Below are 17,782 nucleotides of genomic sequence, written 5' to 3' on the forward strand. Positions count from 1 at the left end.
TCAATCCCTGGCTCCTCCAGGGTGCGTGTCGAAGTGTCCCTGGGCAAGATATTGCCTCTGGTGAATGTTAGTTAGGCCTATATATGAATATGTGTGAACGTTAGTTTCTGTTTGACCACTTAGGCTCAGTGAATGAATGGGTGTGCATGGTGAATGTGATGTAATTTAAAAGCGCTTTGAGTGGTCGAAAAGACTAGAAAGGCGCTATACAAATATGGAGCATTTACATTTACTAAGGCACTGACTTCTTTCCCTCTATCTTGTTTCATGTTGACAAAAATTCCTGGGGAACTCCTCAAACAAAAGAGACTGAACTTGGTACAGTTATCACAAGAGATTAATTCACTTATCATTTATTACCAAGCCCTGTAATCCCCAAGGAGTTGTACCAACTATGTTTTGATTTAGCTAAGAGAAGTTCATCAAAGTATAGAAACATTTCCTGTTGCCAGTAGGTGGCGCTATGATTGTGACTAAATAATAGCAAAAGATATATAATAATTTATAATAATCTTACAAAAGATCAAGTTTAGGGTTTGGACCATGGTTAGGTGTCTGCCAGTCCTGGTGAAGGAGGTGAGATGTGGCTGCAGCCTAAAATGACACCTGCTGTCATGGGGTCCAGATACCTGAGTCACAGCTTGACCTCCCGATGTGCCATCTGTAACAATAAGGATAGGAAATGTTGGATTTCTTAACCTTGCAGGGTGGAGACCCCACTGGGTGACCTGCTGGAGCATTGCTTAGTGTGATTTCATTATGCGCCCCTTCAGGACAGTATTACAGTCCACTGACTATTAATTAAACCTACAGGGAGATCCATGCGGTCTCGGGAGGGGCGATGTGTAAGTACTGCAGTCTGTCCTAGTGTTTGTACCGTTTTAATTGTGTCAATTAATTACTTCTCACAGTGAGCATCTGGAGCTTAGCAACAGGTGCTATCAGGTTGCTCCATTTGTTATTTTCCACATCTTGATCATGTAATTTCTTGTAGTTCAGCAAAACTTGCAATGCAGTCTGATATGTAACAAAATAAATTTAAACAACCCACCCAAGTGTAATAGTAATTCCAACCACATGCAATCTATGGGACTTCCTTAGTAAAGTAGCCCACGCTTTATTATTTTGTTATCAATGAGAAACTCTTAATAGATTTTGCCTACTTTTTGCAAACAAATCACAACATTATTCATTTGGGAAGTGCAGATTAGCAACAGGGCAAAGCGGCCCTTGACTTGTGGGGCCTCCTAAACAAACCAGTTGAGGGGAATCAATATAAACTGAAATTGAAGGGCTTTGAAAAGGTTAAAGGTGTTACATGCATTATTACCTGATAATTTTGCGGAGTGTATCGTTCGGATCTCATTTAGTTTAACCTTCAGATTCTAATCTGTTCTGTTTACATTATTACTAAATTGATTTGTATAAAAAAATACTACAACCCACTCAACAAAACTGGAGAGTGGCGAGGGGTCTGATTAAAATACTGAGGTCATGATTCAATGTCCCCCCAACCCTAAAGGCACCAAGAATACAGCCTACTGTGTACTTTTCATAGTTTGATAGTGTAATTATATTTTCGTCAAGTTTATTTAATTGGAGCAATTATACTTTTTAGGAAATTCCTAAAAAAACACATCTACTATAATGTTTCAGAACGTTGTTTCTATCTATAACCCTATTATTAATACCAGATTACATAGTTTTTTCACTTTCTAGGAAATTATGGACCCTTAAAATAAAGCTACGTTTAATTGATCATGCTGTTTCAAAGCCACCTCCACACTTCCAGGACTAACCTTCTGGTGGAGAATTATATGGGTCCAGAAATACTGGAATCAGCCTTAATATATGGACATTTTTCAACTGTTCATGCCTCCTCACCTGTCAACCCGTAGGCCTCCATGTGTCAAAGTGCAAAAGTTAATTTTTATTAATACGGAATCATTATCTAAGAAAATAGGAGAGGGGTTATTTTGGAGTAAACAACAACAAAACTGATCGAAAACTCGTAAACAAACCTCGAAAACAAAAACAAAACAAAACTCATTGCCATTATGTCTTTGCCCAAGCCTCTCAACCTCCGTACAAATAAAATAATACGACTTTATACTTCCAATTGGCTGCATGGCTGCAGTGGCCCCTCAGTGTCCGCGCCCGACGCGCTTCTCTTATATAATGCAGAAGACACGCGGCTATCGGCGCTTTACTCATCCAAACGAAAAGATTATGTGTGCAGGGACTGTCATAAGTGGGCAGGCAGGGAGGGAGGGCGGTAGGGCGGATCCCTCAAACTGAGCGGGCTTTAAAGCTCTCGACAAAGCAGAGAAGCTGCTGTAGGATGTGACATTCACCCCGTCCACGGTGTTGCTGCTGCATCCTCACGCAGTGTTTCTGATCACGTCTTCACCTGTGATATCAGCCGGAAAGTAAGTTCTCTAATCTGATCCTCCTGTTTGTCACTGAAATTATGTGTTTGTTAAAAGTGAACTTTAGTATGCAGGGGTCAGTGTGGAGCTGTGAGTGTCTTGCCGGTCATAGGGTATTTTATGAATCACTTCATGAATCACGTGTTTGCAAGGTCTCCTATGCAGACTGTAACTTTGTCCTGTTGTGTAACTTCATGTCACATTACATTGGGATAACTATTCTGTGAAAAATGTATAACAAGGTGATGTTTTAAAAGAAAGAAACATTTTGAATGTGTCCCTTATTTATGTGATCCACCTGTCCTGCTAACATGTCATACAGTGGAAACAGCATCATCATAAAGCAATATTAATGTTAAAAGTTTACCCACAGGATTGTTTTTTCTATCACATACTGATTTCAAATAAGGTATCAGGGCAACTTTATTCTACGTTCTTGGACCAAACCTTCACAATAGAAATGCAGATTCACCCAAGGCTGTCACTTAAATCACAATATAGTGGATTAGTTTACGTTTTAAAAAGTGATGGTTAAATAAAATAATCTGCTTCTCTCTAATTTATTTTAAGAGCATTTAGACAATTTTAAATTACCTGTCTTTCTATGTCTTTAAACTAATTTCACTTATTTCTCTCTTCAAGAAATGTTGCTTTTTTACCAGAAGAATAAACATCAAACTACAGAAAGTCTTTTGAGGATGTAGGCTAATCAGAGACCACTCCCAGTTGGGACAAAGAAAGGCAGAGGCAACCATGTTAAAATGCTACATGAGGCTATTCATCTAACATTTATAGATGGCATACAATCAGAATAGTTACATGACAGAGCTACTTGGCTTTGTTTAACCTGGCAGTCCTGCATTCAGGGTTTGTGTTAGACAACATCATTTCACTCTTTTTATTTGAAGAAGTCCTTGACATTTTCAAAGCTGCTGTCATAATCCACAGGTATAAAAGGGAGGTATTACAGGTATTAGAGCCATGAGGGATGCCATATGTCACTGCATGTCCTCCTGTCGTCAGAAATCATTGGCAAGCTTTTGTAAAGTTTTTTTTAACCCTATTTTATTGCTGCTTTAAATGTAAAACTGTGATTCTGTGACAATTGTTGACATTGTACTTCCAAACTGGGGTCCACAACACTTGTGAGGAAGGTGTGTCATGGGATAAAGCACCTCAAAAGGATTTAAGAGAAAACAAATCTCCAGTCTTGTATTGTTTTGTTTCATGTCTTCATGTCCTAAAACTACAGAAAATCATCTGTGCAGGAAAAGCAAGGTTATGAAGTCTTCATTAGCAGCCTTGTTATAAGTGGCTTGCACTTACTGACGCTGACTAATGTGTTGTCCTGTTGTGTAAACTTCATGCTTACTTTATGGCTCTCCATTGACTATTGAGTCTTAATTTAGCTTCCTTCTATACATGCAGCTACCTAAGCTGTCCGGCTTGATGTAACCGCAGGCCATTTGATAATTGATTCTGAGGCAGGCAGTTTCTTTCATTATGTCTTCATGTCTCCTATTAAGGCTTTGCTTGGCCCTTTAGTCCCATCATTCGGAGAGCAGGGCAGCTATCAATGTGTCTTTGCAAGGATCGACGGGTTGGTAAGGGGTGGAGACCAAGCCTCCTGGAATAGAATCTGCTGACTGAGGAGTGCGACCTACCACAGGAAATGTCTCTCCACTCCACAGCCCATTAAAGGGGTTATGGAGAGTGTTTCTGTGCAAGAGTGCAGCAACTCTCTGAGGGATTTCTCCACATTTTATCTCTTCTCTCATGAGTGTCTGATTTATTTATCTTATACTATGCTGTACCTGAGTTTGGGGGAGAAGGGTAGTGCTTTTGCCTTGTTTCAGCTATTTTTCTCACAAGAAAGATTAAAAGATAGGCAAGGTTTTAAAGTGAGACTTTGTTTTTCACTTACAACATGTGCTGGCAGCCCCACCTCACTTGGGGCTCTGAAACAGTTAAAAACTATGATCTTTGACATGTTCCAAGGCCCCTGTTGAGCTCTGAACCCCCTGAATTAATCCAGCTTCTCCCTCCATTCAGAACCTCTGCATGCTGGAAACTCACTTACTCATGTTCTTATCTTTACTGTTTTTTCTCTTAGGTATCTTATGAAGAGGTTCCTGGTGACTCCGGATAAAGCTGAAAATATAATAAAACAGAAGCTCTTTGAGTAAATGAACAACTCACTGCATGACGGCCAAACCATTCAAGTGATTCAATACAAAAACGTTCTCTGAACCACCACGACACGGATCATTTACATCCTGCACTTTGACTGATCTATGGAACATCTTCAGCCACTCAACTGAGATTTATACTTCACTTTTTAATCACAATAAATACCCCTTCAAGGTTGCAATTGGATGACACTTAAAATATTGACAAACTCACCTCAGCTTTTGTGTTTTGAGCTTCTCTTTAGAGCAACTGAGCCTTTGCAGGAGAACAAGAGCGGGACACGTGGACACCAATCAGTCTAATTAAACCTCACTGAGCATGCCTCAGCTTGCTGCTCACTTCACCAGAGGGCTTATTAATTAGCACTGCTGATTTGCCCCTTATTTCTGCTGGAACTAACACATATCTTTGCCCTGCTTGCGGGAAACACTGGGGTTCAGTTCAATCTGTTGACATCTCCAAGATTTCACTATGTGATCTCCGTCTGGCTTTAGACGTCACACCCAATAACAAACATGACCCTGCAGTGCCATGCCATTCCTCAGAGCTTCTGACTGCAAAATACAACTTCAAAAGTCAACGATTTCAACCTTCACATTCCCTCACTTCCAAGATGAGTGACTCCAACTACTGGGTTGTGGACTATGAGCTCTCCTCCCCTGCTCCGCCCGGGTTCCCCAGGGGCCCAGCGGTGCTGCAGCCCATGGCAGGGCAACCCGAGCATGGAACGGCCCTGTGTTTCGTTGGCCTCCTGGTACTGCTGCTGCTCTTTCTCGTTGTTCGCTGCATCCGTATCTTGTTAGATCCCTACAGCAGCATGCCGGCATCATCATGGACGGACCATAAGGAGGGGCTGGACAGAGGGCAGTTTGATTATGCATTGGTGTAAAGACGAGGATGATTGGAGGACAAGGAGATGGATGTGTAAAAGTTCTTTTGAGGTGATTGGTGCTGATTGGTGCTGTTTGTTGCATGCCCTGCTTGAAGCTTATATTTCCAAAGTTGCAGCTCCTGAAAATTAAAGAAACTGCAGTATGTTGTTTTGTTGGGGTAATCCAAGCTGTCAAGATAACAGCTTAAAAACCATTAAACAGTACCTGTATAAGGATTAAACGCAGCAGGGCAGAGAGAAAATGAGCAGACACACCAGAAGTCTTGCATCCATTTTTAATTAACAGTAATCAGTATTATTGGAGACTTATGCTGTGTACAATGTTACGCTGCAGCTTTTAGAGTGACAAACACTGCAGGAAGACAGTGATCACTATCGCAGCATTACGTTTATCATGCCGTTTTGTAATTCTATAATGTTTTTACAAATCCCAGGGCTGAAGAGAGCAGCTGCAAGAGAAGTCCTGATTGAATAAAAGAGAAAATTAATTGAGTTTAGGGCAGACATGGAAGTAATTTAGACAGAACTAATACGTGCTGTTACTACAGATTTAGAGACAAGACTGCCAACTTTTTATGTTGATTTACTGTTAAAAATGTAAAAATGTCAGTTTTCCTTTTGCATCTGAGCTTTTTAAACATTTAGAAGATGTCATTGTATCTCTGGAACTGGAAACCTATTTTTATTTATTTTTAATGTGAACCATGCGAGGCATTTGTACCACCCCTAAGGTGATCCTCAGGTAAGATTATTTTTAATTAACCAAAGCCTCTATAATTTGAGGGAATCACTTTGTGTTTTGTATTACTCTATTTTCTTCAAAATTCACTGTGTCCTAAATTTCAAATTTATCCCGTAAAGTTTATAATGCATAACACATTTTATTTGGGTTTTTGCAATTCCATGTCGCCGTCCCTTTAAGAGGCTTATGAGTATTAGTGCGGAGGTTCACAGCGCTGACTGAATATGTGTCATATAAAGTTATGATTATGAAATGCATGTACACCAATTTCCTCAGCCTAATCCTTTTTGCCTTTAGGTCCTGTCCAGTGCACCAGCCAAATCTGTTCAACAGTGCCTGTAGGAATGTGAAAAAAGCTAATATCTATTTCATACTATAGATGTTACTGCTCCTTTAGCCACTTGTTTTGTAATATTGGTTCTGCCCTTATTATACTGTCCTTTGAAATGTGGCTATGAACAGCTCTTTATAACAAACATTAGGTATGATATTTTACTGATTTGTGAAAAAGTTGATTTGTTTCCTTAATGATGAACAAAAGACTGTTTATTATTACCAAACTGTTGTTTATGGTCCAACTTCCTGGATGTAGACTCTTGCTTATTAAAATTAGATATTTTCCTAATGTGGCATTCAGTTTTTTTTAAGAAATAAAAGCTTCCATCTTGATTTTAGAAAGTTTCATTACTTTACAGACATTCAGTACACACGCAAATGCAGCACACAGAAACTTTTAACTGAGAAAAGGCCGTCCTCACTGCTGCCTTAAAATCAATATTAGCAAGATTTAGAGCAAATGAAATCAATCCAATAATCAATTGGAGACTTGTAAAGAGACACAGTCAGTTCATTTACAAGAGACCCTCACAGAGTCAGCCCACCCTCCACTACCTCCGCCCCCAGGATGAAATATCCCTACGCTGAGTGACTTAAATCCACCATAGAGCCTCATCACAGTACTCTGCTTGATTGAACAAGAGAAATATACATACATAAAAGCCAACTTCTCTATCATTAGAAGGCGTTTTCAACGGTCATCACACTAAGAAGAGAAAAGGTACTAAACAAGAGTTTGGAATATTTAAAGCCATTTAGGTAAGAATGACATGGGACTCATTAATCATTCAAAACTGATTTCCCTTTTCATCTTTGTCCTCCCTGGTTGATCGCCCTGACCTTTTCTTCAGTTTGTGAGCACTTCCACTCAGGAACTTAGCCATCTGGTTCGCTGTGACTCTGGAGAACTACAAGTGTGAGTCCACTGATCACCGTGGGGATCAATCAGTGCTCAAATGGGTTCCTACACATCCTATGTAATAAGTAATCCTTAACTCAAAACTCATTATGCTGGATAAATGATTAACTATATATACAGAATCCATTTCCACAGCACTTTCATCGGAGCGTTGCTCTGATATTATCTAGTATTAGCTAGCTCAAAGTTTATTACTTATAAAAAATGCTAATGGAATGGCTGACATCTGTGGTTCTGAGTGAAATGTCTCAACAGCTATTGTAGGGATGGATACATTTGGTTCAGACACTCATGTGCCCCCTTCAGGATGAATTGTAATAAATTTGGTGACTTTTTATCTAGCGCCATCATCAGGTCATAATTTTCATGGGTCCAACACTCTGGTTTATAATCAAATACCTGCAAAACTAATGACATTCTCATCCGCCTCAGGTGTACTGTACCAGTTCAGCGCTAATTAGCTAATGTAACATGCTAACACGCTAAGATGGTGTACATAGTAAACATTAAACCTGCTAAGCTTCAGCATGTTAGCATGCTCTGTTCTGTTCTGTTCTGAGTGTTAACCTCAGTTATAGCATTTCAATCTGCCTGAACTGCGACAAGCTTTCAATACTGTATTAATCAACATATTTCAAATAGCTAATTATTTATTTGTATTTCTACATAGAACAGAACTTAATTATAATGTTAATGTTGTCAGTAAAAAGGGTATAAGTGAGGAAATTAGTCAGGGCAAGTTATCTGTGGTCAAAAACCTAGCACAAACAGTATTTTGTTAATAATAAAAAAACTCCTTCTACAGTTTACAGTTCAACAAGCTCCAACAGATCATTGGAAGCACGATGTAACACCCCCACCTCATTAGTCCAGCAATTAACAGGACAGATTTTGCTTCAGTGGGTTCTGACAATTTACTTCCTTGATAAAACAACAAAGGCATTCAGTTCCCATCAACCTCTCACATACTGTACACACACACACACACACACACGTGCATGCATGCAGATATGAAAATAAGGCTGTATTACAGAAAGACATGACCTCAGACCTGACATGCATTGCAGAAATTGTTCTATTATGTAACTTTTCCAACATGTCACAATATTACTGTTGTTGAGGGCGTGCATAAATGTTACTGTTAAATTTTACTTTAATTATTAGAAGTGTGTTGCATAGCAATAATCAACAACAGAAATATACACATTTTACTTTCTTATTTAAAAAGACATTAAGAAAACCTGTACCTTAATAAAGTACAGTAAAATACATAGAGTAAAAAGTCTGTTACTTTGATTTACTCTCACTCTCCTGTATTTGCAGAAGACATCTGTGTCTCACCAGGCAGGTGTATACAATATGCAAATACCTTCCTGAGTGTGTATATGCTATTTTTCTTGTAATGTGACTCCATCCCACAGAAATGCACAGAAACACACTTGGATTTACAATACACACACACACACACACACACACACACACACACACACACGCGCGCATTCAAACACAATTTAAGCACAGCCCACACACACATGCAAATTGTGTTTGTCTATGGTAAAATACACATGAAACTCTCTCTCCCAGTGCACACAAAGTCCATTTTCACACACTTTACATGTACATGACTGAAAAATACATCTATACTTGTCACATAACACAGTTGTGATCCGGACTGATGTGCATGACAAAAAAGTTAATCAGCAGCAGACGACCTGCTTCATGACAATACCATTTAAGTGGATGATGGCGTGAGGAGGACTGGAGTGTGTGTCTGTGTGTGTTGGCATGTGTTTGGAAGAAGCGTGTGCCTGTGTATTTGTGTGTGTGTGTGTGTGTGTGTGTGTGTGTGTGTGTGTGTGTGTGTTTTAAGGTGGTGTGTGTCATTAGAATTTGTGATACAGCAGTCAAACACTGAGCCCACACATTTCCTCAATGTAAAGTTTGTGAACTTGAGTGTCGGGCCGTGCACATACTGGGATGACAGTTGTGTTTACCTTCTGATTATGATGTCCTGGTAGTGTCCGGGTTTGTTGCTGTGGGTGTCATCAGAGGCTTTCCTAGAGAGTGGTAACCCAGGAAATGTCTGTCATGAGTGGACTATAACCTAAAATGGACTATGAGGAAATGCAATTAGGTACACTTGGCATTTCCTCTCAAAGATGTCTCAAGTCATTTTATGTTTGCTACAAGTTAGTAGGTACAGTGTCTGGTCAAATTTAAAGAAATGTAATGAGATATAATGGTTTATCTATCAGGGTGGCTGTGCTACTCATGCATAATCTTTTGAGTGCAATAACACGAGACACAAACTGAGGCAGTAGGTTTAATCAAGCATTTCTCTAATAATAATATAATATATAGGTTACTGCACATCATGTGAACTTAAGTTTAAAGACTACGGCCATTTTGCTGACAAGCTGCCAATGTGACCACAAGTAGAAATTACAGGTTAACGCTAAAAGCTTAACTGGAGAAGGGTGTCAGTTACAATGCAGCAACATCTAGTTTTCTAACCGTAACTTGCATTAGACACTTTTCTCCTGGTCACAGCCTTTATATACAGTCTATGGTCACAGCAGGCTATAGTGGCATAACTCCTTAGTGGGTAAGCCTACACTATCATTAAATCTACACATGCATGTTTACAGTATGTTACAGCGCTAATTAAACGCCAATTTCAAGCCTAAACCTCTTCAGATTGTAAACTGTATAACAGCAGACTAACGCCCAGTGTTTCCTTTGTTACCCATGCTGAGTTAATGGGTTATGGACCGTCGCTTTGAGCAAGAGACGCCCCAGGTGTTTCATTAGCCGCACGGCTCAACCATCAAGTTACATCCTTAGATTAGTTAGAAAAACACAGAGAATACCGGAAGCCTTCAGAATAAAGGTACACCTACGTTAACCTTCAGCAATAATTGTTGTGGATTCTGTACAGAATTGTGGAGCAACATGAGTTAATAACAATTAAAGTGATTGCCCATAAGTTATTTGCACTTGATTGTTTGTGTTTTGCGTCTTCGGGAAAAGTGCTTTTAGAAAAGAAATACAGACAGGTTTCTTTGCAAACTCAATTAGGCCACAACTTGCAACGGTCTCTCAAAAAGGCTATTATTCTGAAATTAGCAGCCGCAGCCTCTCTTTGTCCCGGCTAACTTGACACCTGAAGTGTGTCCAGTGAACGATTCGCTTATTTTCTGGCTTGAGGGTTGAGCAGTACGCAGGGGCATCACCAGTCAAAGAAAAGGCTGAAACAAATTAGCAGTTTAAGGTGGATTTTATCCTTCTGGGATTGGTCAGTTCATCATTTCCACAGAGCTGCCACCAGGTGAGCTTCTGTTCTACGTGCATTTCTTTCAACAGTTTGACCACAGCTTGGTGTGTTACATTCTGAAAAGCCTATTTCTAGCTGCGCTGTTTGTTTTTCAGTGTCAACTTAGATAAGATATAGTATAGCCTAACAGTTATATGTTCCCCATATAGACCTGCATGTTTGTGGAATTTATTTTATTCTGGTATTTGTGTCGGCCTACTTTTATTGAAGGGCATTTGTTGTTTCCTAGCTTTGTAAACAACTTATATGTTTTTTTATGACATTTGTTTGTTGGCTAAGTTTAACATCCCTAAAGGATGTTAAACTTAATATATTGTTTATAGCTTTACTGTAACTTGGTAATGCATCATTTGATGCCATTTTTGTTGTTGAGCCCAAGATCAGATGTGGCAGATAGCCTGTTACACTATTGTTCATAATCTGTGTCGTAGCCTTCTCTTTTCATCTCTCGCTCTCACGTGCCGTCCTGCCTACTGTGGCCTGCTAACACACAAAGACACAAACAAACAAGAGATTCACTTGGGCTGTGCCATCTTCACCGTGTTTTTTTCTTCTTCGCCACTGCCTGTCCATCCGCAGCAGAATGGAAACACTGCCTGACGTTTGGCGGCAGGAGTACTGGCTCCCTCCAGGTGTGACCTGGAGAGACATGGACCAGCTGGCGGACTCTGATCGACCTCAGCCCCAGGACCTTCTCATAGCTCTGCCCCTCGCGTTGGGCTTTGTCGCCCTGCGCTACGTGTTTGAGAGGTAAAACACAACAGCTCTCTTTGTTCTGTGAAGATCAGGGTGATGGGTTGTTTTTGTAGGCTTTAGAGGAAGGGCCATTGTTGTCTCTGCATTGGTGTGTTGCTTTGACAATGAAACACTTATAGCCTACAGCCTGACCTGAAATGATAGGCTACCTACATTCCTCCTTCAAGGAACACAATCATCTTAAGTTTTTTTTATTTTTATCACAATTGAAAAAGCCAGTATTTTTTGATGTTGAGAGAGGGGGAGAGAAATAGAAATGGTCTTGCCTAAATAGAGGATTGCAGTTTTTTCTTTTTTATTCTTTATTTAACCAGGAAGTCCCTTGACATTAAAAGGAGAGAGAACAAGATAGCATGCCATTATAAGGTTACAAATAATAAAATAGAGCATGTTGAAAACAGACAAGGGACAACAGATACAAGTTTAGGAAAATCAATCCCACTCTTTCTAGTGGGGCAAAAATCATAATAGCTGTGGTGAGGGACAGTTTAGCTTTGTAAATAAAAATATATCAATGCTGCTGTCACCATAGATCATAAAGTACACAGTGATGTGTATGGGAGAGTGAGTTTGATATAAAACACAGAGAACTGTGATACAAAGAGTCCAGTCCCCACAGTCTTTTAGTTATTTTAAATTAGACCAAATTCAGTTTGCTTGGAAGGCTTTTTCATCAGATGATGATTTTCAGTTTGAACTTAATTTACAAAACCTAAGGAAACACATGCCTGACTTGCAAAAATGTGTAAGAGAAACTGTAGGTAGTAAAGACCAAGTGACCGTTGCAGTGGGCTTGTTATGAGTACAAACAAGCCTTCTCGTAGGCACTTTTTAAACACACACACAAACAGAGAGAGGAATTTTGATGGTTGATTAAATCTCCAGTGTGTTCACTGTTGTAACATTCACAGGAGTGAAGAGTTTGTGAAATGAAAAGGCTCTTTAAACCTAGTTTAAATGTCATTGTTATGTCATTACATGATTCCAATACAATGCTGCTTTATTATCTTATCTCTTATTTATTATATTAGGTATATGTTTATATGTTCTGCTCATATTATTCCAATTACACTGAATTTACTGTTTCACTCTGATCTGGAATATCAGAAAACTGCACTATTGGTTTTGCAAATACAGTACATTTTAGCACACTGTGTATACTTTTTCTTACATGTATCCTGTTTCCACTTCTTCACACCTCTCGGGAATGTTTCTTGTGCTGTAATACTAAGTTTCTTTCTTTGCATCATACCTAATTTATTTTTTATTGTAAATAAATTCAGGCATCAAGAGGTTAAATACAAATGTGTCAGGCATAGTGGTAATACTATACGTACATATATTGAGGATGTATAGGCACACACTGCTTTGTTACCTGCCGTAACAAATACGATGTATATACACTATAGCATTCAGTTATCCTTCTAAAGTGTTTATTTGTTAGTTTGGACTGACTGTTAAATGGCTTAATATGTACACTAAGTATGGCTAAACAACCGCAGGCTTGCACCCTGACTGTCCCACACTGGATGTTATATCATCAAGATGTTCTTTGTTTTTCATTGCCCTCAGGTTTTTTGCCCCACCCATGGCCAGATGTTTGGGGGTGAAGAATAGATTACAAGTGACTGCTGCGCTGTCCCCGAAGCTGGAGTCGTTTTACACCCAGAGGAGCAGACAGCCAACACAAGTTAGTCTAAAAATCTAAGAACACTGAAAAAGGATCAAGATGATGGGTTTTTAAATTTCTCAAATGTTCACTTTAAGCATTTGCTTCCTCTTGATGTGTGTGAAAAACGCAGAGGAATGTGAGTGTGGTGATGGTAACATTTCCTGGTTCCTGAAAAACACTGCAAAAAACCGAACCATCTGCAATCAATGCAGCACCATCCCTCTCCAGGTCATCGATTTCTCCCTTCCATTGTTGTTTCAGAGTGAAATTGTTAGTTTGATGTCGCTGTGTGGCAAAACCCAGAGGCAGATTGAGACCTGGTTCAGACTTCGCAGGAACCAAGACAGACCCTGTCAAACCAAGAAGTTTGGTGAAGCCGCGTAAGTGCTCTCTTTCCAAAACCCTTTCATTGTTCAATTTACGGGTGACTTCCCTCAAGAACACTTACTTCACCACCCACCGCAAAAAACCCTTGTGATTATAAAGGACCTTTTGTTCAAGCGTTCAAAATATCTGATGTCAAGTCTTTTATTTCACAGTTGGAGGTTTTTTTTCTACCTCACAGCCTTCATGGCCGGACTGACTTGCTTGATTGATGTAAGTATGAGTTTAAAACCCTTTTTATAGTAATATCATAGTAACAAAACACTACTATTCTTGCTAAGAAATTCAACTTGTCAGCGAATCAAAGCTTATTAATATCACAATTCATGTAATTCATTATGTTGTGCATTTCTACTGGTGCGGCTTTATTCTTAAAACAGTATTTATCTTTTCCCTACAGAGACCGTGGTTCTGGGACTGCAGGGCATGTTGGAGGCAGTATCCAGTTCAGGTGAAAACATTAGTTCTCACTGTTTCAGATAACCAGTGTCTGACCTCCTATATTATAACATGTATCCTTGTTTTAAGCGGAATCTGTTAAATGTGATCTGTTCTTAGGGTTAGTCTGAGTGAAATCTCAGTTTGAAAGAAACAGATTCAATGTGATTTAAGGAGGAAACGTAAAACAAGCACACAGTGATGGCCTAATATGTTTCCTTCACAATGAGTTTAATCATTGTGAAAAGCCAACATAGCAGAGGATAGTTTCGATCTATCGACCTCTGGGTTATGGGCCCAGCACGCTTCCGCTGTGCCACTCTGCTACACACCCCAGATGGGACTTGAACCCACAATCCCTGGCTTAGGAGGCCAGTGCCTTATCCATTAGGCCACTGGGGCTGCTACTCCATGCTGTGTCGCACCACTGTCTATTATTCATTTAGTGGGAGTGACGCTGACACTGCAGTCCTTTTTGATTTCATTGTCTATGGAAAGGGATGGTAGTCTGTGTGTGAATTAAAATGTAGCCTACACTGCAGCCTAAGAAAGTGATGGACAATGACAATCACAATTTCACAAAGCCCAAGGTAAAGTCTTCAAAAGTTTTGTTTTGTCCAATCAAAAATAAAAACCCAAAGATATTCAGTTTACTATGAGTGAAAACTCCATAAAACAGCAAATATTCATATTTGAAACTGATATCCTTCCATAGAGAGTTCCTTTTGGTGCCACCAGTAAATGTCCAGTTGTTTTTGATTCCCTTTCTACTGACTTTTGAGTACTGTTTTGTCCACAGCCCATGGAGAGAGCTCACTACTGGTACTACATGTTAGAGTTGGGCTTTTATGGCTCTTTGCTCCTCCGGATCTCTGTGGACATCAAGAGGAAGGTGAGGACCTCAACATTTATTCATTCGTGATTCTCATCTGCCTCATAGCACACAACACATTTGCTGTTTTGATGCAAGGTCTTACATTTGCTTCAGCCTGGTCATATTTTATATTTGATGGCTTGCACTTCTGCTTTAATGAGGAACTTCAACTAACACATAGTTAATAAGTGACTATAAGAGCAGTACTTTAAATTCATCTTTTGACATACAAAGGACAGATATTCTACATATGTTTGGTTTGCCAGGATTTTAAAGAGCAGGTGATCCACCATTTGGCTACCATCTTCCTGCTCAGTTTCTCCTACTGTGCCAACTACATTCGCGTCGGCACCTTGGTCATGCTGCTTCATGACTCCTCTGACATCCTGCTCGAGGTAACTTTGAATCTCACAAACTCTCCCACTGTGCTAAAAGGATAAATTAGACTTGTTTTTGCAAATCCCTGGGCAATGCTGCTTTCAACGTAACCTTGGTGACTCAACAACAATATTTACATTAAGAGTCCCATGTCATCTATTCAGACTCTAGGGCCGTAGTCAAACCGCCAAATGGGACCTTACACATTTAATGAATCTCTTCAGGGCACATCAAGATTGATTCACCTTCACATTGGTCACTTTCCTGCCTCTGTGTAGCCCTAACAAAGTGAGAAACACTGTCTTTGTGAACAGCCAAAGCTTCACACTGTGCTTGAGGCTGTTCTTAGAAAACAAGTATCTGGACTGATATCTGCGTAGTAGCCTGCAGGATACTTAACTTATTTCAGCAGGCAGATCCTGTGACTGAGTCCTGATAGCTTAAAGCACTTCAGCAGCCAGAGGTAAGTTTTGTTTAAATGAAAACGAAAATGAAAACGAAAACAAAAATTCGATAAAACCCAAGTTGTGCTGGATTCTAAAGGAAAGGACACAACGGCAAACACATGTGAACATTTAAAATATACAGTACATAGCCGTGGCCTGCACTGTGTGGAAGTCTGCTCATGTTACGGGCTCATCAGCTGACATCAAGCACAAATGCTCTTGTTTACTTTTCCCTTGTTGAAGACACGTTTATATATTATCCTGATCTTGGCTCATTGACTCTTTTTGCATAATGTTTCACTAATGTTTTGTTCACTGTGGCGAGGTCGCTTCACATTTAGTTCCAATTATGGTTTGTATTTGTTTGAACAATTCAATCATTTGATCTTTTTGCAGTCTGCCAAGATGTTCAACTACGGCACTGGATGGAGGAAAACGTGTGACACACTGTTTGTTGTGTTTGCTGTGGTCTTCCTTGTGACTCGACTGGTGATTTTCCCCAGCAAGTGAGGTTTACTCCTACTCTTTTTGTGGATAAAATGTTTAACTACTGTACTTAATGTAGCATGGAAGACTCATAAGTCCATTGTCAGAAACACTTTTTTCAACATTGCTTAAATTATTTGATTATTTACAGAATCCTCCATACCACCCTTGTACTGTCCATGGAAGCGTTTGAACCTTTTGCCGGCTACTACTTTTTCAACGTCCTGCTGATGGTGCTGCAGGCTCTTCACATCTTCTGGGCTGGTTTAATCCTACGCATGGTCTATAAATTCCTGAAAGGCAAGGTGAGAACCAGCTGTAAAGTTGAAATAAACTCTAACTAACATTAACAATCCTTGCATAGTGGCTTTCTTATGGAAAGACAATTCCTAAATGTGTTTCAACGTCCAAGATTAAAATAGTTTCTCATCTTTGTCATACATGTTTAAACCCTGTGTCTGCTTCTGTCTCCAGCTGGAAAAAGATGAACGCAGTGATGAAGAGAGTGAGGTTGAAGAGGAAGAGGACGACAAAGGAGGAGAGGAAAATGTGGATGAAAGAGGAGATTACAGTTGGGAGAAAAGTAAAGACACCATGAACTCCAAACTGTCTTTACTGACCAACAGTTGTGTCCTAAATAACTTGACCAACCACAGGGCATCTGTATCTGGCAGAATGCGTAAAGCTCAGTGAAGTCTTGATGAATTTTGTCACACAAAGTCCCAGTTTTTCTGTGTCAAAACTAAAACAAGCCAATGTTTACAAATCAAGTGATATTATGCTCTTTACTACAGTTCCTGTATGCTGTGCTTCACTTTTAGACAAGTGGCGAGAGTTTAATTAGTCATTGTAAAATGTTATAGCAGAGGATAGTTTCGATCTATCGACCTCTGGGTTATGGGCCCAGCACGCTTCCGCTGCGCCACTCTGCTACACACCCCAGATGGGACTCGAACCCACAATCCCTGGCTTAGGAGGCCAGTGCCTTATCCATTAGGCCACTGGGGCTGCTGAGAATGCAGAATCGCACGACTGTATAATTCCTGGCAGTGGCAGTGACATTGACGCTGCAAACGTTTTTCAGTTCATCGCCTCTGGATTGGGATGTAGTGTGTGTGAAGTAAAATCAGGGAATCATGAAGGTGTTTGATGCCTGCCTGATGTTTTTATTCATTGCAGTTAACACTGCAAACTGTTTACACTGTTTGTCATTGAATTCACCAAGCGTATGTTTGAAAACAAAAAAAAACAGATTGTAATAGCCCAATATCAAAACAAATATTAGGTAGTTGATGTGACACCAAGTATAGACAGAAGTGGTTGTCTTTTATTGTAAAATAATGAAGTTGTTACATGCAGTAGATATTTTAATGCAGGGAATAAAGTCGTAATTTTACTTTGTCTCATGTGATGATTTAAGACATTGAAATAGTTTTTGATTCGGTAGAATTATACTCATAAGTCACCCCCTCTTTTAAATCATGAACCTCACATCCATCATTAGAC

General features: G+C 39.7%; 2 protein-coding genes and 2 non-coding genes across 5 annotated transcripts; 2 read left to right on the top strand and 2 right to left on the bottom strand.

Annotated features, from left to right (window-relative positions):
• Window positions 1-2,336: 2,336 nt before the first annotated feature.
• On the top strand, window positions 2,337-6,878 carry LOC119902223 (cortexin-1-like). The gene is made up of 2 exons (XM_038718255.1): window positions 2,337-2,429; window positions 4,543-6,878. Exon 2 carries the CDS (start codon window positions 5,233-5,235, stop codon window positions 5,506-5,508), a length of 276 nt encoding a protein of 91 aa, XP_038574183.1. The 5' UTR covers window positions 2,337-2,429; window positions 4,543-5,232; the 3' UTR covers window positions 5,509-6,878.
• A 3,815-nt stretch (window positions 6,879-10,693) lies between these two features.
• LOC119902224 (ceramide synthase 2-like) lies at window positions 10,694-17,672 on the top strand. Of its 2 annotated transcripts, none has more exons than XM_038718256.1 (11): window positions 10,694-10,836; window positions 11,422-11,592; window positions 13,171-13,288; window positions 13,532-13,650; window positions 13,810-13,867; window positions 14,055-14,105; window positions 14,892-14,984; window positions 15,233-15,361; window positions 16,187-16,296; window positions 16,428-16,581; window positions 16,751-17,672. In XM_038718256.1, exons 2-11 carry the CDS (start codon window positions 11,426-11,428, stop codon window positions 16,967-16,969), a joined length of 1,218 nt encoding a protein of 405 aa, XP_038574184.1. In that variant the 5' UTR covers window positions 10,694-10,836; window positions 11,422-11,425; the 3' UTR covers window positions 16,970-17,672. The 2 variants fall into 2 exon arrangements, with proteins under 2 accessions (XP_038574184.1, XP_038574185.1); XM_038718257.1 differs by having other exon boundaries at window positions 11,425-11,592.
• trnar-ccu lies at window positions 14,422-14,494 on the bottom strand. The gene has a single exon. It is a non-coding gene; the product is annotated as a tRNA-Arg (tRNA).
• On the bottom strand, window positions 17,212-17,284 carry trnar-ccu. The gene has a single exon. It is a non-coding gene; the product is annotated as a tRNA-Arg (tRNA).
• Window positions 17,673-17,782: the final 110 nt, after the last annotated feature.

The sequence above is a fragment of the Micropterus salmoides genome, unplaced genomic scaffold (assembly GCF_014851395.1).
Source record: "Micropterus salmoides isolate LMB-PRFRI ecotype aquatic unplaced genomic scaffold, ASM1485139v1 Ms_hic_scaffold_14, whole genome shotgun sequence".
In the NCBI taxonomy this organism is placed as follows: domain Eukaryota; kingdom Metazoa; phylum Chordata; class Actinopteri; order Centrarchiformes; family Centrarchidae; genus Micropterus; species Micropterus salmoides.

Bases quoted from the DNA above. Each gene is read 5' to 3' on its own strand.
- LOC119902223 (XM_038718255.1), top strand. From the start codon at position 5,233: ATGAGTGACTCCAACTACTGGGTTGTGGACTATGAGCTCTCCTCCCCT.
- LOC119902224 (XM_038718256.1), top strand. From the start codon at position 11,426: ATGGAAACACTGCCTGACGTTTGGCGGCAGGAGTACTGGCTCCCTCCA. The intron at 13,289-13,531 runs GTTAGTCTAAAA...TTGTTGTTTCAG, and splicing joins GGAGCAGACAGCCAACACAA to AGTGAAATTGTTAGTTTGAT. The intron at 14,106-14,891 runs GTGAAAACATTA...TTTTGTCCACAG, and splicing joins GGAGGCAGTATCCAGTTCAG to CCCATGGAGAGAGCTCACTA.